Source organism: Lytechinus variegatus, chromosome 4 (genome assembly GCF_018143015.1).
Source record: "Lytechinus variegatus isolate NC3 chromosome 4, Lvar_3.0, whole genome shotgun sequence".
In the NCBI taxonomy this organism is placed as follows: Eukaryota; Metazoa; Echinodermata; class Echinoidea; order Temnopleuroida; family Toxopneustidae; genus Lytechinus; species Lytechinus variegatus.
This window is the reverse complement of record NC_054743.1, coordinates 43954210-43981300: the sequence shown is the minus strand read 5'-3', so window position 1 is coordinate 43981300 and position 27091 is coordinate 43954210. Positions and strand designations below refer to the sequence as shown.

The 27091-nt window shown below is 35.7% G+C and overlaps 2 protein-coding genes across 2 annotated transcripts in view; one reads left to right on the top strand and one right to left on the bottom strand.

The window, feature by feature from the left end:
• The first annotated feature begins 683 nt into the window (after nt 1–683).
• On the top strand, nt 684–9636 carry LOC121414141 (smad nuclear interacting protein 1-like). The gene is made up of 2 exons (XM_041607209.1): nt 684–864; nt 8731–9636. The coding sequence occupies exons 1-2, from the start codon at nt 721–723 to the stop codon at nt 9619–9621; spliced, it is 1035 nt and encodes a 344-aa protein (XP_041463143.1). The 5' UTR covers nt 684–720; the 3' UTR covers nt 9622–9636.
• A 3104-nt stretch (nt 9637–12740) lies between these two features.
• The window catches only part of LOC121414140 (nucleolar pre-ribosomal-associated protein 1-like), a 30161-nt gene continuing 15810 nt past the window's right edge, over nt 12741–27091 (bottom strand). The window contains exons 18-29 of the mRNA XM_041607208.1: nt 26770–26932; nt 24801–25041; nt 24121–24307; nt 22991–23255; nt 22175–22349; nt 20077–20239; nt 19175–19277; nt 17882–18042; nt 17089–17307; nt 16424–16567; nt 15798–15907; nt 12741–14758 (exon numbers count right to left, since the gene is read on the bottom strand). Coding sequence (XP_041463142.1) covers nt 14632–14758; nt 15798–15907; nt 16424–16567; nt 17089–17307; nt 17882–18042; nt 19175–19277; nt 20077–20239; nt 22175–22349; nt 22991–23255; nt 24121–24307; nt 24801–25041; nt 26770–26932 — 2058 coding nt within the window. The 3' untranslated portion in view covers nt 12741–14631. The remainder of the gene's footprint in view (nt 14759–15797; nt 15908–16423; nt 16568–17088; nt 17308–17881; nt 18043–19174; nt 19278–20076; nt 20240–22174; nt 22350–22990; nt 23256–24120; nt 24308–24800; nt 25042–26769; nt 26933–27091) is intronic.

Genomic DNA, 27091 nt, shown 5'->3' with positions numbered 1-27091 from the left:
CCGTTTTGATTGGTTAAAAACAAATTAATTTCATTTCAAATTTTTAACAAAATTACAAAGAAAAGTGAATTATGATACAGCATAATTAAATGAACTGGGAACCTTCTGGAAAGCATACTTAGCTAGTTCACATTACATATACAAGATAAACCCATGTATTAATATTTTGTTTGGCACCCAGTTGATTGGGGTTTAAGTATTTAACCTCTTTGGCTGCCAAGCAAAAAAAAGTAATAACCTACGTTTTAGAACTAACCCCTGATTAGCTTCATTTTATAGTGAACCTTTTTTTTCTGGTAAAAAAAGTTTTCGGTACCCAAATGACCTTCTTTGCATTTGAAAAAAACCCACATTTTTTTGCTTGCTTGTTTGTCAAATTTCCCGGTCAAAATCCCCTCCTTAATTAAAAAAAAGCTAGATCTGCCCCTGTCATATCTTCATCATATTAATCATCATCATCATCATCATCGTCGTCATCATCATCGTCATCATCGTCATCATCGTCATCATCATCATCCTCGTCGCCGTCGCTTCATCATCATTATCTTCGTCTTCTTTCTTACATTATTCTTCTTCTTTCTTATTCCTTTGTCTTCTCTTTCATCTTTTCCCCCACGACTGAGATTATAATCGGTCTTTTGATTTCACAGAGATACGATCTTATAGCGCCATCTACCGTTGGGCATTGACACATGCATTTCTTGGTGAAATTTGAGAAAAATGTCGTCAAAGTCGGACTCAAGAAAACATCGAAGCCACGATGATTACGATAGACATCGTAACAATAGACCAAGATCTCGCAGTAGAAGTCCGGAAATTAGAAACAGAAAAAAGGATGGTAAATCCCATCGCTCTGAAAAATCGGTACGTAGGGGAGCAACTTATAATTTCAGATCAAACAGATATCAGATCCGGCTGCCGGCGGCGACACCTCGAAATTATGGCACATGCACAAAAAATTAACCCGGCCCTAGCCCGAGCGAGGCGCGAGGTCAGGGCAGCTGGCGCTGCAGTGGCGGGCTGGTATGGTAAAACCAATTTCAAAAGCCGAAGCTATTGTATAGCCTGTGGATGGAAACTCCGACTGTTATTTCTTATTTGTCATTAATGTACACTGTTTTGCCCAGAATTTTAGAAAACCATTTCAACTCAATTTTTGCCCGAATTTAAGAGATTGCCAAAATAATTGGATTGTATATTTGACATTTTTGTCATTTTTTATTTGTCTGTTTCAGTCAGCTTTTTAGCGTTGGCGTAAGGCAGTACAAGGGCTGGTTGCAAGGTTAGCATGCTATGAGTACCTTGCACTACGAACTTGATTTCACTATGGATTTTCAGTAGGCCTAGTCGGTTAACATCGCTTTTTAACAGGAATAAATGTTTGCTAACTTGGATCAGACTACGCCTCTGCCCTGGTTGAAAAACCAGGATCATCCAGAAAGCTGCTAAAGATAGGGTCAAATCGTTTTCTTGTGTTCTTGAAATGTTGTTCAGACTCAAAGTCACATGAATGAGACCTTGTCTTCGCTAGTTTCAACTTTAGTACGAGACGAAAGCTAAAGATGGCTAACTTAGAATAAATTAGGCCAATAATCGAAAAACCAGGATTGTCCAGAACTCTGCAAAAAATATGGTCTAAAAAAAGAAAATTCTAGTGAACTAGGAGAAATCATGTCTTGATAAATTGAGATCGTCTTTGTTTACTAAACAAAAATTTTTTTAAAATCACTTTCCCCTGTGGGACATAGCAATAAATAAGCACATAGAACTTTCCCCATAGACACACAGTAGACGGAATCCCTGCACGCTGATTGGCTGATCGCGCGACCCTCTTCCCTTCCTCGGCCAGCGCTGTGTGTGAGAATCTTTACACCACGCGATCTGCTAACTCACGGAGCACAACACTCTGTCGGGTAAAGATGCCAGCGTGTAGATTTCGGGAGCATTTTCGGATGATATCGGCACTTCGGCAGGCAGTGTCCGAAGTCTAAAGATAAACATGTGGTTTTCATCGGGTTACGCAATGCTGAAGGCCGCTTGCATAAATTGTATTTGCGTGGAGTACAGTGCACAGCGTATCTATAATGTACATGTATACTTGTCTGTACTGAATTCTGCGTTGCCCCAGCGATAAGTGAATTTCCTGGTAGACTGCCTTACGATTAGATGCTCGGCGCAGACTTCATACATGTATATTAATGTCCTATAAATTAACTTTGTTTTTTTAATAGAATAATTAGATGTTCAAAAAGAGTGTACATGTATATTTGAACCTTGAAAGGCAGTACATTTTAACTATTGGAGCATATAATTTATATTTTCTGTGTGCAAACGAGAGTTCATGTACTTGTGACATATTGTCTGGAGTGTGGGAGTGCTTCTAGACTAGCATGAGCTAAATCTACCCAGTTGTATGTCTGGACAGGTTGTGTGTCTGGACGATCAATTTTAGAAAGTCATTTGGAGAAATAATACAAACAAAGTTTCATCAATTTTTACTTCAAGATATTAGGAAATACTATGGAGAACTAGATGATTACAACCATTGAATTCATACTTTTAGTGTAATGCAAAGACAAAAAAGAATGCTTCAAAAATATAGTGTCCGGACGCCTGACCCCCCCCCCACCCTGCAACTACGAGAGTGAGAACGAATGTGACGTGATTGCATTCTGTGTTATAATTTTCATATTCCCTTTGACTCGATTGTTTATAATTCAATTATTTTTCATTAACTATTTGACATTTTTTTTGGTGGACAATATCATTATAAGAGTTTGAGTATATTCATTTTTCTTTGTATTATGCACTTCTACTCGAGCTAGAGTATTTCATCAATTTTTAGACAGGATCTTAGAAATCAATTTTAACAGAAAATCTAAAATTTATTTTACAGGAGATTTCAAAGTGATTGTTTTCAGAAAGGTGTTTTAATATACATGTACGATCTAAAATGGGATTATTTCAAATTCACAATAGTCATATAAAATATATTTTCTATATTAAAAAATCATTTCTATTATATTGACATTGATGAAACACATGTAATAACAATGATAACTGAAATGTTTTTAACATTGTTAAAGCTAGTATTGTTCTATTGAACAATGCAATATGAATATTGTGCATTTAACATTTTGTTTATTTCGTTCGTGTTCATGAAAATATTGTACTTTTGCACTTTATTGGAAAATGAAATACTCTCCCTCCCCATACCCTCTCCCCCAATTCCCTCAGTCCTAAACGTGATTATCATTTAATACCAATATAGGGTTTTGGTATTGTTTTTTCCTCACTTCGATGTGCTGAAAAAAGAAGAAATTACCCCCCCCCAAAAAAGGGGTAGACTCCGATGATCCTGGTCTAATCATGGACTCATTATCTGGATACCGATGGTAATGTAATTTTCTTACCCATTTTTAAACATGTTGCACAATGGAATGTTTATATTAGATGACAAGAATATCTGACCTCTATGTCAAAGTGCAAAAACTGTTTTATGTCAAAGCTTTCAGGCTTGTCATAGCCACGGCAATGGTGACATTTCATGGAATAATTGTGAATATATTTATGAAGATGTCGTCGATACCTAACAATGTAACACGATATCATTAATACATGGGTATGTGACCGTATGTTATGTATGGTGATTGGGAAATCTACCTGGATCGGGAGGGGTACGTGATTCAATAAATTCCAATAGAAGTTCACATTCAACAGTCTGAAAAGACTTCATGAAGAATATTTCTGATGGAATTGAACAATTAATCGAAAGTTACATTTAATTGGTTTGTCTGTTTCATCCCTAGAGATCTACACGAGTTGATACTATTTTTATTTGAATATCGTTTCGATTAATTGTTCAATTTCAATTGTCTTTATATATTTTATATCTGAATAACACTTAAAAAATAGTCATCTTAATCACAACGACATCGGCCTAATTTGTAAGAGTGCCTATTTATGAAATGATAGTTGGAATGTGAACGAGAACACTCGGCCCTAAAGCCGATGGCACGTGATCGAATTGTATTGCTTGAAAATGGTGTTTCCCGAATTCCCGTCATTGGGTGAAATCCTCTTCTGTAACTTTAAAACTGCACTTCTATGGAAATTTACTGAATCACTCACCTCTCCCCACCCATGGTACAAGAAAACCGAAATCCCCTTAATTATTTTTGGTTGAAACCCTTTTCCATTTTTTTGTTTGTCAAAATTCCCAAATCGCCCAAATTAAGATGTAAAGATTAATCAACCATCGTCGTAATCAGCAGTGACAACATTCGCTTCGAATATCCCCCCCCCCTCCCAACACTGATCTCAATTCTCAACATCCCCTCTTCATAACCCCTTCGTCTAATGCTCGATCGCTCTTTGCGACCATCCCCCCCTCTCTTTCTCTCTCGTGTATTACACGCTGATGCAGACTGCAGAGTAGCAACAGTAACTCCATATGAGTGTGGTATATTAAAAAAGAATTAGGCCTTTCGAACTAATTCCTAACATTTAGAATCGTCTTTAAAAAATCATGAGGTAAATGTAAGCATTTTGAAAACCTTCGAGATCATGGGTGAACAAACAATAAAAATCACTGGCGGATCCGGGGCGGGGTCACAGCCGGCCCGTGCGCCCCCCCCCCTCCACCATTGAGAGGCACAAGTAAAATTTGTAATGTAAAATGTTGTTGAAACAGAAGCGTGCCCCCCCCCCCTAGAAAATGAAGACTAAAATCCTCTCAATTATTTAAATATTGGGTTGAATTTTTTACTTTGTTTTTTGCTTGTAAAAATTTTCCACGGGAAAACGTGCCCCCTCCTTTAAAAAAATCCTGGATCCGCCCCTGATACAAATGAAAATACTGATAATTCATGTTGAAAATGAAATAATTGGATACGAATTATAAACTTTAACAGACAGCTATTAATTATGAAAGTTATAATTTATCCGAAAATTAAAAATATTCAATTTATACAGAGAGGTTTGGGACCCCGTCTAATGAATGCAGATGTCCATTAATTATTTGGAAGCCTCAGAACAATTAATCTTAGGATTTCACGGACGGGACCAAGGGGCTATGGTCCTTATATATCGGTCACATTTGCTCTACGGCGGCCGTACGGCGAGTCGAAAACAGTCGGTTTAATATTGTTTTTGTACCAGCTACATTTGTGGTTTGTACATGTATAAAAATGAATAATAATGTTGTTTTCGACTCGACGTGCGGCAAAAATATGACCGAGGTACAAGTCTGTCAAAGACGTGAAAAACAATGGTTGACAGAACCAAAACACGCATTCGGAAAATTAAATCACAATATCAAAAGATGTAGAAAGTATGTGGTAAATTTATTGATCAATATGTGAATAAATCTGGCTTTAAGTAACTTTGTTGGACTTCATATCGATCTTTTCCAGTTTTCCATTAAAAGATGTTCTACAAATTTTGATGCAGGCCTTAATTAGTGTAGTATTCACATTTGCTCTACGCCGGTCGTACGGTGAGTTGAAAACAGCCGTTGCCGTTTTATTCATTTTTATTCAAACCATGTATAAACAGATAAAAAATATTTCTATTAACTGCTGTTTTCGACTTGCCGTAAGGCCGCCGTAGGGGAAATGTGACTGGGGTATTATAATGACATAAAATAATATAGTTGTTGCAGTTGCAAATTGTTAAATATTTATTAAAAGAAATCATGATATAGGGGTTGGCTTACACTTTACAGTTTGGCTTTAATTTATTATGATGATCTTCATTTTACTTACCATGATAGTTTTTAGTTATAACAGTGTTTTGCATGTATTCCGTGAAAGTGAATGTCCTTCAAGAATTCCATGTTTTTTTATAATTCATACTGAACTAAAACTCTTAGTAAAGGCAGATTTAATGCATAATAATTTATTGAATATATATATATATATATATATATATATGTTAAAATAATCTAAACAATGCTGTATACTAAAACATTTTAAAACAAGTGTTTAAAATCTGAAACAACCATGCTTTATTTATTGATAATTAAATATTAGAGTTTAAACTTTGTTGTTTATAAAGTTCTTAAACACTTGTTTAAAATGTTTAAACTAATATTCAATTCACATATTAAACAACGTTGTTTGAATTATTTACAACAATGAAACAACATATTAATTACAAATAAATCACAAGAATATTATGACAATACATAATAGTATTTTTACAGTGCATCATTGTTGACAGAAAATGGTTTTACTCTTCTCAGCATCATATTCATAATTTTTAAAGATTTTTTCTCTTCTACAATAGTAAGTAAAAATAAAGTTGAAAGATTATCTCATAAAATAAAATTGTTTCTATATCCGACGGTCTTGTTTTAGTGATCCCCAAATCTTTCACCTTCTTGAGTAGAATGTGATATGAACTTGTAGCTCTCAACCTTTGTCCTTTGGGTCTTGTGAACAACAGTGTTTCAACCAGTGTCAGTCAGTCATCTTCGGATTTATGCTGTAGATTATACAATGAAAATAGACCATAGTTTGAACTTTTGAGTTTGATTTATTGCTAATGTCATAATTGGTCATTCAAAGATTAAAAAAAAATAGATAAGAAAAAGAACAGAGCAGGAAAATATTTATGATTTTTGTAAAAAAAAATACTGAAGGTAACAAAATCAAAACCAATCTCCATCCATATCAATTTGGTACACTTCCACACTTCAGTGATTGTAAATTGCATTATTTTTTCAATTTAATTTCCACTATTTCTATAGGGTCTGTAATTGTTGATGTTAAATGTCAATTCCATTGATTTTCCCTGGCCTTACCGAAAAAAAAACTAAAATCAGTGTCCAGTTTAGAAGTTAGATCAGTATCACATCAGTATCAAAGTTCCAACAAATAAAATGCCCAAACTTATATTCCTAAAACATAAACACTACATTCGCCCTGAACAAAGAGAGAGCTTCGATTTCAGAGGCATACAAAACAACAGCTGCAGCTGCCACTCATATTACATTCACGCCCCAAGGCCGCATGGCCGAGCTCCACACACACACATTCCACGGCCGTTCACGAACACCCGAGCGAAGCCCGATCACAACGCACCGCTCCCATGCTTGATATATGATGGGGGGACCTAAAGCTACGCACTTTGTTTTCAAACAATAAAAACTGTCCCAATTTTAATATCTCAACAAATTATATTTCACTAATTTGTGGCAAACATTCTAAAGATCATTAGCCAAGTAGAAAATATCACAAAACTCACTAATACGAAAATCCCGTCGTGTTTTTCGAACACCTCTTGATTTCGCCGCCCGATGTAGAAGGGGTCCTAAAGCTACGCACTCGATTTATCATGCAAAAAAATAGTATTTCCTGTGCCTCAATTTCTAAAATATATTCAAATTATTATAGGATAAAATAAAATTAAAGCGATAATAACTCCAAACTTCCTAACAGTTGTTGGTTTTCTCTGCATTTAGAGATTTACTGCAGCCTCTGTAGAAAAAATTAATAGGAATTGTTCATCACTCTGCAGTCACAGTTCCACACACAGAGTGCGCATTTGCCATTGAAAACTGCATGCGCGATGAGTGGTGCGTAGCTTTAGGACCCCATGCGGACTAGCACTAACACCACCGCAAAGCAGTCCACAAAATCAACATCGGTGGAGACAGTTTTCACTATGTCGCTTTGTACATACACATGTCGCTCACATATACTTTGCACACATTGATACACAGTAAACAACGAACACAGTCATGCGATTTTCACTTCTCGACGGTAAATATCTTCAAAAATATGACTTACCAAATGACGAGAAGTCCGCAAAATATCATCAGATTTTCCGAGGTAATGTAGCTACACCGTACGAAGAAAATGAGATTTTCAACTCGAAATCTTGAAGGAAATATGTCGTGTTTAGTATGAGGTTGATCAGTGGTTCGCAGAGAATCTTCTCGCACTACATAGGTTTTGTATTATGGGAAAATATGCAAATGAGAGCCAAAACACCCAATGAGATCACAGCTCAAGATTTGTGAATGAAACATGACGTCACGCACTACGCTGGCGATCGAACGATCGTACTGCGCATGCGCGGGTTTCCTGTACAATTCATTGTGATAAGGGAACTGATATTCTGAGACAAGAGTGCTAAAAATAGATTCTGTGACCTCAATACCCACCTTGCACCCCCCAACTTAAGTTCTCTGTGTATTTTCATGACTTGAATACTGTTGTACTACAAATAACCTTGTTTGTGAAACCTATTCTGCCATACTTTGGCAAAAGGAAGCAAGTAAAAAAAGTATCATTTGTTGTAAATGAGCAGTGCGTGTTCGTCATTTTACCTAGGCGTCAATGCAATTTAATAGCATATTTTTCAATATCTTTCTATAGAACGATTATTGCTTCCCCAAATTTTCCTAAACTTGCAACAGACAAAGGGTGTTTTCAGAAAAAACTTAAACTTTCTTCCTTTTGCCAAAGTTGGGCAGTACTTATTGGTGTCGGCACTTGACTGTTGAATGACTTGGCTTACCTAGATTTCTTGTGTGGAAAATATATTAAAAAAGTAATAGACAGTCTATGTAAACAGATCATCCATATTATCTGACCGGCGCCTAGCTCTACTACTAATTGATTGAAGTTGGCGATCAAAATTTATCTGTTTCATGTCGCCATACATTTGCATATCTTTAGTAATTATGTGACTGATCATACGTCATTATTTCTTTGTCGACAGAGTGGTTCTCACAGAAGACCAGAGAGAGAGGAAGATGTCTGGAGAAAACCAGAAAGAAAAGGAGACAACCACCGAAGAGCAGACAGAGAAGAGCCGATAGTGAGGAAAATCAAGTCTGAACCAGCTGATAAAGGCTATAGAAAATATGAGTTTCCTGAGAGAAGGGAGAAAGAAAAGGAATCAAGAAGTCGATGGGACGATGATGATAAGGTAGAGAACACAAGACAGGGTGGTGATAGGAGAGGTAGTAGGCAGGAAGTACCGCAGATCAGAATAAAACAAGAACGTGAGCACAATGATGAGCGGAGGAGAGAACATAGGCAGCAGGTCGGGGATGCAAATCCGTTCCAAACAACTGATCAGAATGCAGGAGAAAATGCTCCTCCTGCACCAAAGGAAGAACCCAATTTTGGGCTGTCGGGAGCCCTTACTGAAGACACTAATACATTCCGTGGGATAGTGATCAAGTACAATGAGCCTCCGGAGGCTCGAAAGCCAAAGCTGCGATGGCGGCTTTATGTGTTTAAGGGAGACCAAGAGTTGCCCACATTGTACATCCATCGACAGAGTGCCTACCTTCTGGGTCGAGAGAGGTTGATAGCGGACCTGCCCATCGACCATCCCTCGTGTTCCAAGCAGCATGCAGCCATCCAATACAGGCTTGTTGAGTACGAGAAGAATGACGGCACGATGGGCAAGAGAGTAAGACCTTACATCATTGACCTTGAATCAGCCAATGGCACATTTCTGAACAACAAGCAGATAGAGCCAAAGAGGTACTATGAGATGAAGGAAAAAGATGTGCTCAAGTTTGGATTTAGTTCAAGAGAATACGTTGTCCTTCATGATAAAACAACCGCAGGGGACATTGAAGATGAAGGAGAAATTTGACAGGATATGAATACATGGATACCGTAATGAAATAATGTTATTTGTCTATTTTTCTTGTATTAACAATTTTGGGATGGAAGAACATGAAATCCCTTTAACTTTAAAGGGTAAGTTTACCCTGACAATAAGTTGTTATAAAAAAGAGAAAAATATTGGTGAAGGGACAATACATGTATATAAGAAAATAAATGAGTTATGACATTTTTAAGTTTTGTTTTTGCGACATCACAGATGAGCAGCTCCTTTATCTGTTTTGTTGTACAAATTCTATGAAAATAATGCAATTTAAAAAGAGAATGTGAAAGGAATTTCATTTTTGCAGGAAATATATCTTCAGACACATCATTTTATTCCCCTTACTGTCAGAAAATATTTTCATTTATCAGTTTCGGGATCAGATACGGGGGAGCAGCTTTCATATGATGTCAAAGAATTTAATTTTGAAAAATTCATTATTATTCTTAGATATAGATGGATTCTCACTGAATCTTTACCAATGTTTTTCTCAAAATTTTCTGCTTTTATTATAACCATTATAACCAACTTATCATCAAGGTGAACTTCCCTTTTATAGGGCATGTAAAATGTTTTTGTAAAGGCTCTTTTTGTTGTAATCTATACCTCAAAAACTAGGAAAACTGTGGAAGTCCTGTTTATTGACACCTTAATTCATTGTCAGTATACATTGAGTTGTAAATGTAGCCTGTTTAAGAGAAATATTTTACATGTAAAATAGGAAATTTAGAAAGAACAGTTAAAACACTTCCACTCCAAGAGGCCTTAATCAGGACTTACAAATCTATTAAATTTGCTTTGGAAAGAAATCAAACTCTTAAAATTTGTTCATCTATAGGTACATGTACATTAGTGTTGTAATCAAAAGCTTATCTATGAATAGTAAATGACTGGCCATGCCACTTTTTGGTTTCAATTTGACAGCTTTTCTTTAACAGCATATTGGGAACACCTTAGTAGACATTTCAACATAAATCGATCTCTAAGCGCATTATGCTCTATACAAGAAGAGTGAATAAAAAAGGAAAAGCACTTTAAAGTCAAGAAAATTAGTATTTCACTTTTTACCTTCACCAGTTTTGACTTGGAGTTCAACTCCCTGACTGAACCCTTTCTCCAGACATACTTCCATGTGCACCAGAATTTTTTTCATGAAAACCAAAATAAAAATTAACAAAAGAAACTAAAAAGCATAGCTAAGCAGTGAGCACTGCATCCGAAAACATGTTGTGTTGCATGTTTTTTTTACAGTGTTACATGTACATGTAACTTTATTTCAATTTTGAAAGTATGAAAGTAGCAAAATGAAAGGAAATGTTCTTGTGATTATAGCACAATTTGCCCATGGAAAACAGTCTTCTGGGAGAAGGGGGAGGGGTGTATTGGGAAGGAGATTTACATGTAGCAGGCCTGGAGGGTGTTTCATAAAGCTGCTTTTAAGTTAAGAGCGGCTTTATGAGTGACTGGTGAACCTATTGTACTCGCTAAATGATGACAAATAAACATTTGATGGTAAATATCATTTTCTACCAGAAACCAAGAAAGGATCACAGGTCATTCTTAAAGTCACTCTTGACTTGCGAACAGCGTTATGAAACGGCCCCTGATGTCTGGAAATCGCCATCAAGTTATGGACAAGTTCAATTTCCATTTGAAATATTAAGTGCCAACCTCATTAAGCTGGTTGTCGACTGTACAATATATTTGCCGTAGTACATACGTGTACATATAGTCCTACTCTGAACATTCAATTTGTTAAGAGACCGTCAGACTTTCTCAGGTATGTGTACTGTATACATGTACGTGTTGACTGTAGTTTCCCCAAAAATAATTACATTCAATATTGGATACAACAAAAATTATGAATGATATGTGTATACTGTATGTAAATCGAGTCTACTCTAATAATTGTTTTTTTCAACACAGTTCATGCATATTCATGTTCCATTTTACATGGACAGTATGATCAAGAGAAATAAATGTTATTTGATACAAAGCTGATATTCAACATGCTTTATTGATTCAGATTTTGTAGTTTACCCTCTATTTTTTTCCCATTATTTGGATACAGTTGTCAGCAGAATTATTAACCCCCCTATAGTTGTATAGCAATGGGAACAGATTTCTACAACATAGGAAATTTATGTAAAATGGCCATCAAATCACAATGGACAGCTAAGAGGTCTTTGCCAAAAATTGGTGAGCCGAGACAGCTGATTTTCGTCAAATTCTAATCTGACAAAAACATTGCAAATATGTTTTGTTCAGAGTTACAGACCATACCACTGTTTTGATTCACAAATTTTCGACGGACTGCTTTGTCATGAAGGGCTTCAGCCTTTTGACTATAGATTCTCTATGTTCAAGAAGTGTCTGTGTAGTGGTTACAGAAATAAGGTAAACATGTACAAGTCAATCTTCCATTTTAAAAGGAATAAGTCTCAAGTTGAAGCATTTTTTTAGAACCAGGTAATGCAGCAAATGCATTTACCGGTATATACCTCCTCTTAGGTGAACTTATCCCAAGCCAAACATATTTTTTTTTGTCAAGTAAGGTTCGACTTTGGCATGTATTTGCAAAGTTTCAAGTTTTGGCACTTAATAGAATGAAACATGCCTGTACATCAAGACAAGCCTTTGATCTGAAATATTAGGAATCATGTTCATTTATGCATGAACTGATACCCATTGGTAGCAAAATAATCTTATTTTGATACCTTTCTGTTATCACTAAACCATAACTTGTAATGCTTCTTTGATTCTGGCTTATTCATTCAGGTTTTTGACCAAGAAAATAATATTCTTTAATTTGATATGTGATTCAAAGCATTTCAATTGACTTTATTATTTTGGAAAAAGGTTTGACGAATAAAAATCAAGTGAAACCTTCCTCCATTGAATTTGTACATGGGTTATCCCCAATACTCGATATTAGTTCTTGTCAATATGAATTTAATAATTTGCAATGTAAAGAATCATGTATCAAATGAAATTATACCAATATGGCTATCAAAATTTTGAATTCATGAAGTAATCATCATTGAACAATTGCAACTAATGCTTTAGTGATCACAGAAAGGTATTAGAATTACATGTTTTGCTCAGATCACATATCTTTTCATGCACGAATGAACACAATTCCCAATGATTAATAAATCTAAGGCTATTCTACCTCTTGAATCCCATGTTGATGAAAACGTGTTTCATTCCCTTTAGAACCAAATTCGAGTAAAATAAAATAGACATAGAAGGGAAAGGACTATGATACATGTAAAGGTGCTACATGTACCAGGATTAATCAATGAATATTTGAGACTGCTGCGAATCATGTTCAAAACATACAATCGAAATACTGTTGATAACTGTCATATAAACAATTATGAAAGCTCTATGAAACTGATAATCTTCCTATATGTGTACATTGTTGAATTTATTATTAACCTCTTGCATGTTATGAGTGGCAAATCCTGCAAAATTCTTTCTACTCCACATTCTAGAGGTTCAATATCAGTTCAACAATGTTCAAATACTAAGAAAGTGATAAGTTGCACAGGGCTGCCACAATTGGTTGTGCAACTGTTTTAAACTATTTGCATGGTTACAATTTATTTTCCACATGATTGCAACAGACAAACAGTTTCAAATGTCTTAAAAATGTAGATATTTGAGAATGAACTTACATGTAGTGCTTAGGCCGAGGTTGGCTAAAAAATACTAAAGGTTCTGCTCCCACGCCCCCCGCCTAAATGTATTACTTTCACTAATGACTGTACATGTAATTGAAAGGTGACTTACGTCAATGAAACATGATGTCAGTTTGGAATTAATTAACTTGGATCAATACCCTTATGATGCCAACACACAAATTGGATTCTATACACCAAAGTATTAGTTGATCATGATATTTATTACCTTCGTAAATGATAAATCACATCAGTAATATAGTCGCATATCACAATATGGCTTGCAGCAAAATAAATGCAATTTCTCATAATCATGGTCATAATGATATGAATACAGACAAAGTTTATCTTTATATCTATAGTACTATCGGAATTCATAATCCTCTTCATTGAATCACATGGGTGTGGAAGGGGGGAGGGTGGCTGTTGAAATTATCTCACCCTTTTTCTCAATTTTAGGAGTCCACAAAAAAATTGTCAAATAATTCATACATGAAACTATTATCAAATCTTTATTGATACGTTCCTGTTATCTGTCTGCTTTTATCAATATAGACCTAACTTAAGGGTGCTCATGCCCTTAAAAATTTGATATTTCCTGGAAAAGATATTTTCATGCTTGCATATTTTAGTAAAGATAAATTGAATGTAGTTTTGAAATCATGAGGGACAGTTTGCTATACTATGTAATAACTTGGAAAACTTGGGAAAAGACCAAAAACCTGACCAGACTGTCATGCTTATTTTTCTTATTCCTCAGCAATTACACTATTTATTCCAGAATCCTTTGGCACATATTTTCATAAACACTTTGTCAATCATTTCATTTGATTCTGAACAAACTTCTTTAAGAAACTGTTACCACAACTGGAATTAAACTTGATTTTAAACCTATTCATTATCCCTGATTCATTCATGATTTAAGCCAGAGCGTACCTCTTTAAATTAAAATTATGTAGCTTTCAAATTAAATGGTGGACATGCTATCATTACAAGAACAAATAAATAAAAGAGAGTAGTTCTATGGTCACATTTCATCAAATTCTATTGGTGTTAATGACAGAATTCTGAAGCGATGATTTTTTTTTTTACATACAGTATTTTTTATACCAGATCTCTGTGCAGCACGATGGAAAACATCAGCAATGCAAATTTGAAGAAAGGAGCATTGGTTGACATATGCTCACCAATCAGTTTATTGGCAACCATCATCCTAAGATCTTAACACAAGACTGGCCTCTCACATTCCTCACAGGTTTTGTGAAAACAAACACTTTGATCATGGGTAGCATAGAAAATTCACATATTTCTATCATTTTACGCTGGACTTGAGAAGTGTTATTTGATGAAGGGCTTCTTTTATCTCATTTGATTCACTGTCTAGACTGATGAAGCTTTTCTCCAAGGCATGAAGCACTCTGTCTACACCTTCAACAGCACTGTGAACATCAAAGAAAAGGAAAAATACATACAATGCATAAACGTGACCTGCCATCTAATACCAACAATAAGTCACAGAAAATGAATTTTTATATTTCCATTGAGCTTGAAAAAGCATGTACTGAGCTTAAAATCAGGGGTGGATCCAGGATTTTCCAAAAGGGGGACAAGAATAAAAAAAAGGGGTCTTCACTTTCAAGGGGGGGGGGCACACTTCTATATTAACGGCATTTGTACATTACAAATTTTAATTTTGCTTCTCTAAAGGGGGGGGGGGGGGCACGGCCGGGCTTTGACCCCCCCCCCTGGATCCACCAGTGCATAAAATGATATACAAATTGTTTACACTGATCAACAATGACCTATACAGGTAGATAATTGAAATTAAAAGAAAAGTAGTGAAGTTTGAAGAAAAACAGGTGAAAACAAGGAATGAAATTCAGGGTTGCATCCAAGCATGAGATGTGAACATGGTGCTATCTAGGACCGAGTCAAAACATTTTTTTTCCATTGACAGGTGACTGCAGGTGATTTTTGGGGCAGAGATCAATGGACCAGTGAAATAAAGAAAAATTGCATACAAAATTCAGTTCACCAGAGATTTGAAAAAATCAACCACTTTAAGATCTATACTTTCTTAGATCAATGATATTATTATATCAAAACTTTCACATAATATATTTCCAAACTTCTTTTACCATCCAAGTAGAGTTATGAAAGTAATAGAACTGAGTAGGATTTCTTAATTTTCTTGCTTGAATTTGTTGTCCTGTAATGTTATAATCTTGTTGTGTGGGCACAGCTACATGTGTTTTGTTTGTGAATTTGCGATTCTTAGTTATTTCACACATGCTTTGTCTATAACATTCAGAACCATTCTTATTTACAATTTTTTTTGTAACCTTCTATTATCAGCTTTCTCGTATTTGTCCGTAAAATTTAACACATAAGGATATCAAAATATGCTGGATTTAACATCTTAGAAGATCTTAGAAGAGAAGAAAATCCTTGCTAATGAGATTTGGGTACATTACAAACCTCAAATCCTTCTGGGCTTGAATCCAGATTAGAATCTTGTTCTGTTTGACAAGTTGAACAGCGCCCTCTGGGATCTCACAAGCCTTCACTAATACACCTATGATCAAGTCCTGTTTGGAAAGAGAAAATAAATAATTTATTAATTCCTTTTAACATTACATTTCAATTACATCATTTGAATTCATCAATTTTGTTATTTCACTTCATATATCATTCTTCAAGAAGAAGCAACAAATATTATTTTTTTTTACTACTAATGATAATTATCCAACTTAAAAAGCTCTTGGATCTATTCTTCAGTGATCAAAGCACTTGTCTAGCTGTCATTACTGATGGCAGACACAGTTTCCAGGCAAGGTTCGTTTTTACAATGTCTTAGACACAGTAGCAATACATTTGCAGTTCATGTATGTAATCATCATCAGCAGCATTTATTTCAGTCAATATTACATAAAAGATAATACTTCCTGATATCAAAGTTCAGATGGGTGGGAAAATAAGTCAATAATTCTGAAAATAGTTCCATTCTTCATGAGCATATTTGAATGTTACCTCCTAGTATCCTAATGCAGGAAGTATCATATATACGGTATAAGTATAAAGGGTATGTATGTTCATTAGCTTACCCCAATAGCCTTTTCACAGAGAGGGGATGCGTAGAAAGCAAGTAGGGTTTGGAACACGTTGGACTTGGCACAAAGCTTGAAATCAGTAGGGCTACGTAGACCATCCGTTAGAAAGGACAGGAACCAGGTCTTCTCACTCTTGTGCTGTGAATATGTACAGAAAAGAAGGAATGATAATAATATATTTTATTTTGATTTCGTTTTTATTCATTGATTCATTTACTGATTAAATCTCTGATTGAGTACTTCATTTATACATTCATTCATTGTATCGATTAATTGATTAATCAATTAATTCATTCATTCAATTGATTGATCAATTAATTAATTAATCACTCATTGTACTGATTGATTGATTAATTAATTCACTCATTCATTCACTCACTCATTCATTCATTCATTCATATCAATCAAGCAAGCAATCATTCATTAATTCATTCAATCAAAAATTTATCCATCCATCCATCAATCCACTGATTCATTAATTTATTCGGATTCATTCATACCCAATATTGGAGTGTAAAGTTGGTGGCTTGTAAGTAGTCAGACGTATTGCTGACGTTTCGTGTAACAGCAACAGATTTATAAGACAAAGACAAAAACTGAAGCCTCCGTCAAGGCTAGGAGATAGTTGGGGAGAGGAAAAGTTAACGGATAAAAATTACCTGCATTTCTGCTCCAACAAAGAGCCTTGGAAAGAGCGGTACCTTGGCGAGGTTCAGCTGAGGTTTAAACATAAGATATGAGATAAGTATCGGATAGAGGGCGCTCTCCGGTTGTAACATCTGATGGATGGATCTAGCCAGGAAGACCGTCAGGAGAGATGGGATGTACTGGGTCGAGGAGGACACCGAGTTCCGGAATATTCCAAGGATGAAGGCAATCTGGGATGGGAGATTAATAGGATTTTATTATATTAACCCGTTAACTACTGAATTCTGTAATTTCCTAAGGCTTTGTGCATAGATCACCTGGTTCCAGTAAGAAATGGGTTAACCTGTTGACTTCCGAATTCTGTAATTCCCATTGGTTTGGTACAGGGAACACCTGCTTCCCATAGGTAACAGGTTAAACTTCATGCATACTGACACTTGATCAAGTCCAGTTCAAACTCGTTTTTTTTTTCAACATAACAACAAATCACAAGACATGAAATGGATAGTATTTAAAATTTTCAAACACAAATACTCATACCTATTAAACTTCAATATTTATCTAGCAGGATTATGTCGTCATAACTGCCCTTTATGAATAAAGCAATACAAGAATGTCATTTCAAACAATGCAGAGCAAATATCTTCATTTTTTCATATATCACCAACAATACCTTAGAGAAAGCCAAACTTTCAAGCCCACAGAACATTTTTTCTTCCTTCATGCCTTATGAAGTCATTCAAAATATAATATTGTTATGATTTATTTTTTTAATATCTGAGTATGAAATAAAATGGAACCCACCTCCCTCCTTCCTCTGAATCTGGCGCCCTCTAGATGCTGGACAAAGCATGAGAGAATGTGATACCCTGCTTGTCTGACATCGTCATGACAACTGGATAAAGAGGCTATCACAAAACCTAAGGCATTGGATTCCACAAAGGTCTGGCAAGGCACAAGATTTTCTGAAATTATAAATGATGGAATAAAATATTAGATTCAGGCAATACACAAGTAGGTTACTTGAAACAGTACCTAGGTTTTCTTTACAAACCACATGGCTATTTAAAGTGGCATTTAATTCACAAATCTATGGGGTAAAGTAGGCCTATTTTGGAACTTGCCCAATATGGGTTTTAGACAAAAATAATCATGCGAAGTGCCATTATTTATTGCTTATCTTTCAAAGAATGCACGGTTTGAAATCACTCAAGCAGCTTATATGGAAAAACAATTATATATGACGTGGACAGACCAGGCCTGGAGGGTTTTGCGTAATTAACAACGGACTGGCCGAGTATATATAGTAGAAGAAAGTGAGGGAAACTGGTATAAGACTGAAAAGCCTGAAGTTAATACTTTGAAACATAAATTCATGAGGTTGTTAGCTTTGGTATTTCATGAGGCCTGCTAAAAGTCTAAGACTTACTATTATTAAAAAATTTGAAAACCAAAAGTAAATGTCTGAATTAAGATATTCAATAATTCTCAGAATTCTTGTAAATCTATAGAACACAATTCATCACGGGAAAACAATGAAAGTAAATTACAGGACTTCCAGGAAAACACTTCATGTTTTACCCTATTTTCATTGCCATAGCAATAAAAAAGTGAGGAATATCATTTATTTACCAGTGTCTAATATGCATATTTATTAGTAAGTCCATGGGAGCAATTTTCCACATTTCAAAGCAATTTCAAGTACACCTAAAATGGCAATAGGACTCAACTACCAATTAATATAAAGGTTTCCATGACTATTAATGGTGAAGCTACCATAATCATAATATTTTCAACAGGGTTCAAGATCTCTGTAATAGATAATACTCATAATCTTTGCTACAAAAACCTAAACATACATAAAAAAAATTTAAATTGTAGAAACAGTGATTAAAATATTAATTAGCATAAGTAGTGCTCTTACAAAAGGTGGACATGTATCAAAGTGATTATTAACTGAACTAGTGAACAAACATATGAAACGAGAAATTAAAAATGGAAGCTACATAAATGCATATGGCAATCAACTACACAAAATATGAAAAGAAATACTAGTATCATTTCGGACTGCTAAAAACTGGCAGAATGATAAATTACCTGGTTGGAGGAGGTGACTAAAAAGAGGAAGCAGAAAACTAGGATCATAAAACTGTGACTGTATCTCAATATCCCCTCCGGATGATTCACCTGTCACAATGGGCTGTGAGAAGAAATAGGGGAGATGGGGGGAAAAAGATTGATAATCATAGAATGAAAAATATTACATAATCACATTTGAACTGATTAATGGGGTGTTGCAAAAAACTTGCGATCAATTGCAGGTCTATTTTCGTTCCCGAAATCAAGCATATGCCGTGCAATTAATTACAAATTTGCGATTGATTGCTAATCTGCTCCATGAAAAAAGGAGTGCAATCTGATTTGCTGAAGTTAAAAGTGATCAATTAACTGAAAAATTTCAACAGAAAATTTGCGATTGATTGCAACAGAATATTTGTGATTGATTGCAAATACTTTCTTGCAACACCCCCTTAGACTGGTAAGAAGTAGAAGCAGGTTACAAAGTTCATCAGCTGACTTTGATTGACAGGTTGTATATTACACTTGCATACCACTGATGTGAAATTCACATTAATGGTATGCAGAACAACAGGTGGTACTGGATGTAGATTACAGGAAGGGTGAAATCTACCAAGTAATTTCTTGGATGAAAATTTGTAAACAAGTAGGAATGTGTAATTCACAATAGATGGAGAGCACTGACCTAGAGCAAAATTAATTCTACAGTCATGTGACTCATTAAAGCCCTTGTTTGGAGTAAAGGCTAAAGTAATTTCGAATCGAATTGGTTGCCTCTTACTATATGTCTAATATATGAATCTGTAAATTGTATTTATTTTTTCTACGTATATGTATTTCTATATTCTATTTTGTATTGTATTTTGAATATTTTTATATAGTGAATAGACAAAATTGAACAAAAATAATCACCAACTTACATGTAATGTCTGGTCTAGTGGGAACTTTAGCATGGAATCGTAAAGAACCTTGGTGTCCAGAAGCTTGAGGACATCCTCCACACTTGGCTGCTTCCACAAGGTCCTCCCCAAGGCTTTCCTGGCTGCATGCTGCGTTACTGCCTCCTTGCCCCAAATGTAAGGCCTGGATGGGATGATTATCAATACCGGTAATGTAATTATGCTGTATTACTGAAGAGCACTTACAGACTTCTGATAAAGTTATAGTTAGTGTTAAGCACTATATAAGCAAGTATAATTATGACTATAATTATTTGAATTCATCCAACCTTTGAATATTACCAAAGGGTTTTTTTTTGGCTGAATGCTATGCTACTGCCTTCTAGCTCTTATTAAGGAACAAGGCGATAAAAAAACAGGAAATTATGCAACGTACAGGTCAAGGAGGCTATCAACTTGCTATCTGCTTACCTAATTTGTACGATTTGAGCCCAAGAGTAGCCCCAATAAGTTAAATTAAAAGCCCTAATGCTGAACACGTATGCCCTATGAAATCAATAACTACTGGTATTCATATCAGGGCTGCCAACCTTTGAGAAGAGTTTGGAGTGAGACATTGCGAGGGAGCGAAGCGACCAAGCCCGAGGGCGCGGAGCGCCCGAGGGGGGATGGTGTGGAAGGGGGGTGTCCCCCCTTCCACGGTAGGGAGCTTTTACAATTTTGCAATTTAAATGGTGCAATCTGGCACATACTTTTAACTCTGATTCCATAAATACATAAGGCAGGATTCAAATAGGTTAATTGATTATTTTTAATGAAGTTCACTTACCTTGAAAAAAAATCCACATTTTTAAGTGCATTATTCCATATCAACTCTCTTTATAATAGCAGTGAAACCTCAACCTGTGATTATCTGCTGCTCCCCAAGACGATACTAGAACAAGTGGTCATTATGATGGCTGTCCATACTGGGTGTCAATTAGCAAAGCCATTTCCCTACCTCTCATCCAGTTAAATTAATCTAATGGGCTTTGTTGTAATTTATACAAGCATCCTTCCAAAGTCATTCTTACTATCATAATAATGGCATATAAAGGATCTGATCAAAACATATTTTCAAGACAAGACAAGAGACAACTTACCTACCGGCTGAAATCTGAAGTAGAAGTATACTGAGTTGCGCGGCGCGGCATCTCAGCGCCGTGCCGGTGCCGGCCGGGCCGGCGGGCTATCGCATGGCATGGCTGCTGGCATTGCATTGACACTCGATCGCTCGTTGTGCCTCGTGCGCACAAAACCCCCGCTTCATAGTAAAATTTCGATGCCACCCGCACTCACACGCGGAATACAGTAAGCCAATCGCAACTCAATATCTTGTCTTTGCGCGGCAAACCGAAACCAATTTGCATTGATGGTATATTAGCTTTGCGCTTGTGTGGTTAAAAACTTTGAAACTTTCGCCTGGCCGGGTTATAATGTTATTGAATATCCGATATAGGCTAATAAACTTTTTTTCTCTCTATTTTCGGGGTTCAGCGTGAGAATTCCTATGATCAGCGTGAGAGTGTGAGAATCGGGTGAAATGCGAGAGACTCACACAGATTGCGTGAGAGTTGGCAGCCCTGTCATATTAAATGGCTATTTTTTTCATTTCTTTAACAAGTCCATCCCAACAAAAAGTTGATTTGAAAGAGAAAAAAATCCAACAAGCATAACACTGAAAATTTCATCAAAATCGGATGTGAAATAATAAAGTTATTACATATCTAAGTTTCGCTTAACTTCACAAAATAGTTACATGCACATCCTGGTTGGTATGCAAATGAGGAGACTGATGACGTCATCCACTCACTATTTATTTTGTATTTTATTATATGAAATATTATAATTTTCTCCCCATTGTCAAGTGAAACAACGATTAATTCCTCCCTGAACATGTGGAATAAGCATTTTTTGACACTGTAAGGTTCAGTAATGTTGGTCCTTATTGTCAAATCTGTAGAAATTTCTATTTATTCAGACCGATATTTTCTGGGGTTGACTTGACATTTAATTAATTCCTACCATGCACAGAAAGGTTTGAGAAGAAAATCACTAAGGTCGTTGACCTTGGTCTTACCTGTACTCCCACATGTGGGCATTGTTCTTCTCATAGATATGCATCAGAGAAAGCAGTCCCCTGTCACAAAGTGTCCTCCTTGCAGTGTAAGCACCTAGGAGAATGGTGAAGTGGACAGTATTGCAACAGGACGGTTCTCTCTGGGACACAGCGAGTAATAGTTTCACCAGTGCACCTGTAAAATCACAAGGAAGATATGGGGTAAAATATGGTCAAACATGGGTAGCAATGGCAGGTCTGTTCAGAAGAGGAAAATGTGTTTCATGCCTGTACATGCCTTGCATTGGATGTTCACATTCCAAATCTTAATGTATTATACATTTTCCATTTAACAACTTTCCTTTATTTGAGAAGAATTTGCTTGACAGATGTATAACAAAACACTGCAAATCATGATTTTTTGGAGTGGGGGTGATTTCCTTGAACCTTGTTAGAAACATTTCAATGCAAAGACATGGAGTGTTTGTTTAGATTTGCATATCATTGCCACAAGAAATTAACTTCATATTGTGATAACAAGTAATTTCTTTGCAGTAAGGGCCACATGTGAATTTCTTATCAATCATGAGAAATTGCTTAAATGGACCAACATAGATAAACAGAGATAATTATAAAAAGACTGTGCAAATTTCCCTCCGACTGCCCACAAATCGCAATTAATATTATAAATGATATAAAAAAAAGTGAATATACAGTATTGTCCATGTAAGCACCTTGAAATCCTGATATAAGGTTTCATAGTAACCCTCTTTTCTCAGCATAAAAACAGCTTAATAAAACTAAACTTTTTTCTTCACTCAAAATTGTAATATTCACCTTTCACTTCAATGGGTACATCAGTAGACTCCTGACCAGGCCCCAACATGGTTGGAAGGAACTTGGAATGTCCCACGACTGCATGGTAGAGCTTACTCAATGGCATAAACTTTCTACCGGAGTGACTGGCACAGTAGACTAGCTCCACCAACTGGGTTAGTAGATCCAAGAAGGCTGGGTTGTGATACTGGGTCTTCAATCCAGAGATCACAAACTGCTTCCAGGTCACCGCAAGGTCACGATTCGACTCGAAATCTTTCAGATGCTATTTTAGGAGAGCAAATATTCAAATTTTATGAACTACATGACAATAAATCAACTATTAAAGGCTGATGCCATGTGCCATACACTGTCAATATAACTTTTAATTGGAAAAAAAATGATTTCATTACAGATAATGAGCCATTAAAAATAGTGGTAGTTGTAACTTTAACAAAATATTTTTTTTTTCAAGCTGTGTTCAATTTATTGAGGATTTTTTTCTGCTTGAGTTGTTTGTCATCAGCAGTGTCAAATAAATATTGTGGCCTATATTCTAAAGTTTCAGTTTACCTCACACCATGGTCAAAATTTTTACTTCAAGTAAAGGAAGGCGAAAGTGTGAACATTTTGTTTACACACTATGTTTTCTATGTCTCACCTGTTCTTTCACTGTGATTTTATGGTGAAAAAATCATTCTAGTAATTATTCCCAGATTATATGAATCATTTAAATGTCAATGGGCAGATAATTTAAACAGATACTTTTAGAGATTGATGTCGCCATTGGTTATCCATAGAAAAACCAAAACTTAAGACCAGTGCCCCTTCTTAAGATGAATTGCAATTGATCCAATCAATTGCAACTATGGATGGCCAGCAACGTCATTATCTATAACGCATGTTTGTTGCATACATGGAAAATATTTTCTAACTATGATGTATATTCATGCATTCAATGTTTCCTTGAAAATTCACAGTACTTCTCTTTGTTTACAAAGGACATTGGGCAAATTTCCCATAGAAAAGATATGACACTGATGGATTTCCATAGAGTTGCGAATGATTGGATCAATCATAAGTCTTTGAAAGACGGGGCCCAGAGTTAAATTAATCCTAGTTCAGAATACAAGGTGAAGGTTAAGTCTCACCTCAAGCATGCATTTGATGGGAGTAAACAGATCCTGGAACTGGTCTTGGTCCTTTGTGGGGCCCTTGAATTCATTGACCAGGCTCTGAAGAACAGAGTTAAGAGCTTTCTGCTGCAGATCTTCTCTTCTCTCTATATCCTGTTTCAGTAAAATTTCTATGACTCCTTTCAAGACCTCTAGCTGGGACCTATGAAAACATACAAAATGATGGCAATTAAACATATGCAACAACACTACATGTAGATTAAAGATTAGGGTATTATTGAATTCCTTAAATTTTTTTATATGCTGGGGAACCACCAGGATATGCAGTTACAAGTACATTGATTTTTTTTAAACTTCCTTATCATATTAATCATGTACTTTTAACAATTCAATCCATCACATTTGCTACATTTCTATTATTCATTATTTACATGTATATTCAAAAGCACTAACATCAAGTTGTTATGCTGTTCAATTCAATTGTTGTTCAGTTGAAATTTTGTAGACAATAAAAGCAGAAACCAGCATTACTATTACTATTCATAAAATATAATTCATCAACTTTGTAGCTACTTTACATTTCTGGCAAATAGCCTTGTCATACATGTACTGACATGCAATGATGCAAGAAAGGAAATTTATAATAATCAAACAATGAAGTTAGAATTCGGAATTGCATTCAATCCAGTACTTACTTATTCAGTGAATTGTTTTGAGACGATGGTAGATCCACTATCGCATCAAACAAGGCTCTCAGCTCCCCCTGGGGTGCATATGGTAAAAGAAGACACAGAACTTGTGATGAAGCTGCATCAGGAATTCTGTTTGTTGATGTACTAGCATCATCATCATTGGCCTGGTTACCAAGATCTTTTATGATATCATTCACAAGAGGTGTCCAGCAGAGTTTTTGGAGGTGCTTCCTGCATCGGAGACCTTGACAAGGAAACAAGGTAATCTTTGAAATAGCGCACAAATTTTGAAACAAAAATTGTGTTATACGAGTATAAAATCGGGATAAGGCATGTTATACCAAAAGAGCCTCATTTTAGTACTTTAAGTACAGAGTAAATGATAGATGCAATTCGTTAAAGGGTAACTATTTTAATTCAATTTAGCATTAGGTTTGGTTATTTAATGGCCTGTTATTATATTTTATTGAAAAAAAGAGCAAAACAAAAGTAGAAGAACAAAGTGATCCATAAATACATATATGTAGACTATAAAGATGAAATTTCATGATAATCATAGAAACAAACAGCATATTTCAATATGCCTTTTATCTCAATTCTATTCAGAAACAAGTGGAATGCCTCTGGCCGTCTCACCTGCATCACGCGGTTCAATATAGCAGCAGTGCTGACTTTGCATACTACTCTAACTCGCACAAGATGTTCAGTGATACATGGTTACTCTTATGTCCTCTTTTTATGAACTAGACCAATAAACTTACAGAGATATGATGGTTATTCAACAAAAAACCCCAACATGGCCAAAGTTCATTGACCTTACATGACCTTTGACCTTGATCATGTGACCTGAAACTGGAACAGGATGTTCAGTGATACTTGATTACTCTTATGTACAAGTTTCATGAATCAGATCCATAAACTTTCAAAGTTATGATGGTAATTCAACAGATACACCCAATTCGGCTAAAGTTCATTGACCTTTGACCTTGGACATGTGACCTGAAACACGCACAGGATGTTCAGTGATACTTGGTTACTCTAATGTCCAAGTTTAACGAACTAGACCAATAAACTTTCAAAGTTATGATGGTAATTCAACAGATACCCCGATTCGGCCAAAGTTCATTGACCCTAAATGACCTTTGACCTTAATCATGAGACCTGAAACTTGCACAAAATGTTCAGTGATGCTTGATTACTATTATGTCCAAGTTTCATGAATCAGATCCATAAACTTTCAAAGTTATGATGGGAATTCAACAGATATCCCCAATTCGTCCAAAGTTCATTGACCCTAAATGACCTTTGACCTTGGTCATGTGACGTGAAACTCATGCAGGATGTTCATTGATACTTGATTAACCGTATGTCCAAGTTTCATGAACTAGGTCCATATATTTTCTAAGTTATGATGACATTTCAAAAACTTAACCTCAGGTTAAGATTTCGATGTTGATTCCTCCAACATGGTCTAAGTTCATTGACCCTAAATGACCTTTGACCTTGGTCATGTGACATGAAACTCTAATAGGATGTTAAGTAATACTTGATTAACCTTATGGCCAAGTTTTATTAACTAGGTCCATATACTTTCTAAGTTATGATGTCATTTCAAAAACTTAACCTCAGGTTAAGATTTGATGTTGACGCCGCCGCCGCCGCCGCCGTCGCCGTCGGAAAAGCGGCGCCTATAGTCTCACTTTGCTTCGCAGGTGAGACAAAAAAATGGAAATCTCAAGTGAAATTGGGTGTCAAATGTGCAAATAATATTTTTTACCACTAATTTGCATTTTTTGTTAAGAATTTATAACTAATTGCTGTCAAAATCGAAAAGGGGGTAACCTGCTCAACCCCCTATCCCCCAGTCCTGAAAACCTAAAGAATAGCCTAGTCCTTTTAGGGTTAAGAGAGATAATTCACAAGAGGTGTCCATTATCGTCAAAGAAATATTCCAGTATTAGGTTGAACTTACCTCGCTTATTATCATCTCCAGCTCTGGACAGATAAGCTGCTACTGATGGGTACAAACTAGCTATGCTGTCCTTTCTTGTTTTCATCTTTGAGCTTTCCATAATCCAATCCTCAAATTGACAAGGATTGGTCTTGATAAGAATTGGAATGATCTCATCTCCCATCTGAAAAAAAAAGGAAAAGCAGAGAAATGGAGGGAGGGGAAATGATATCAATACATAAATTGAATATAGACAACTAGTTTGTACAGATAAAATTCATAACAGGGTAAATCAAATTTTCTAATTAGTTTTTAAAGATGTTAGCACTTGTAAGGACTTCGG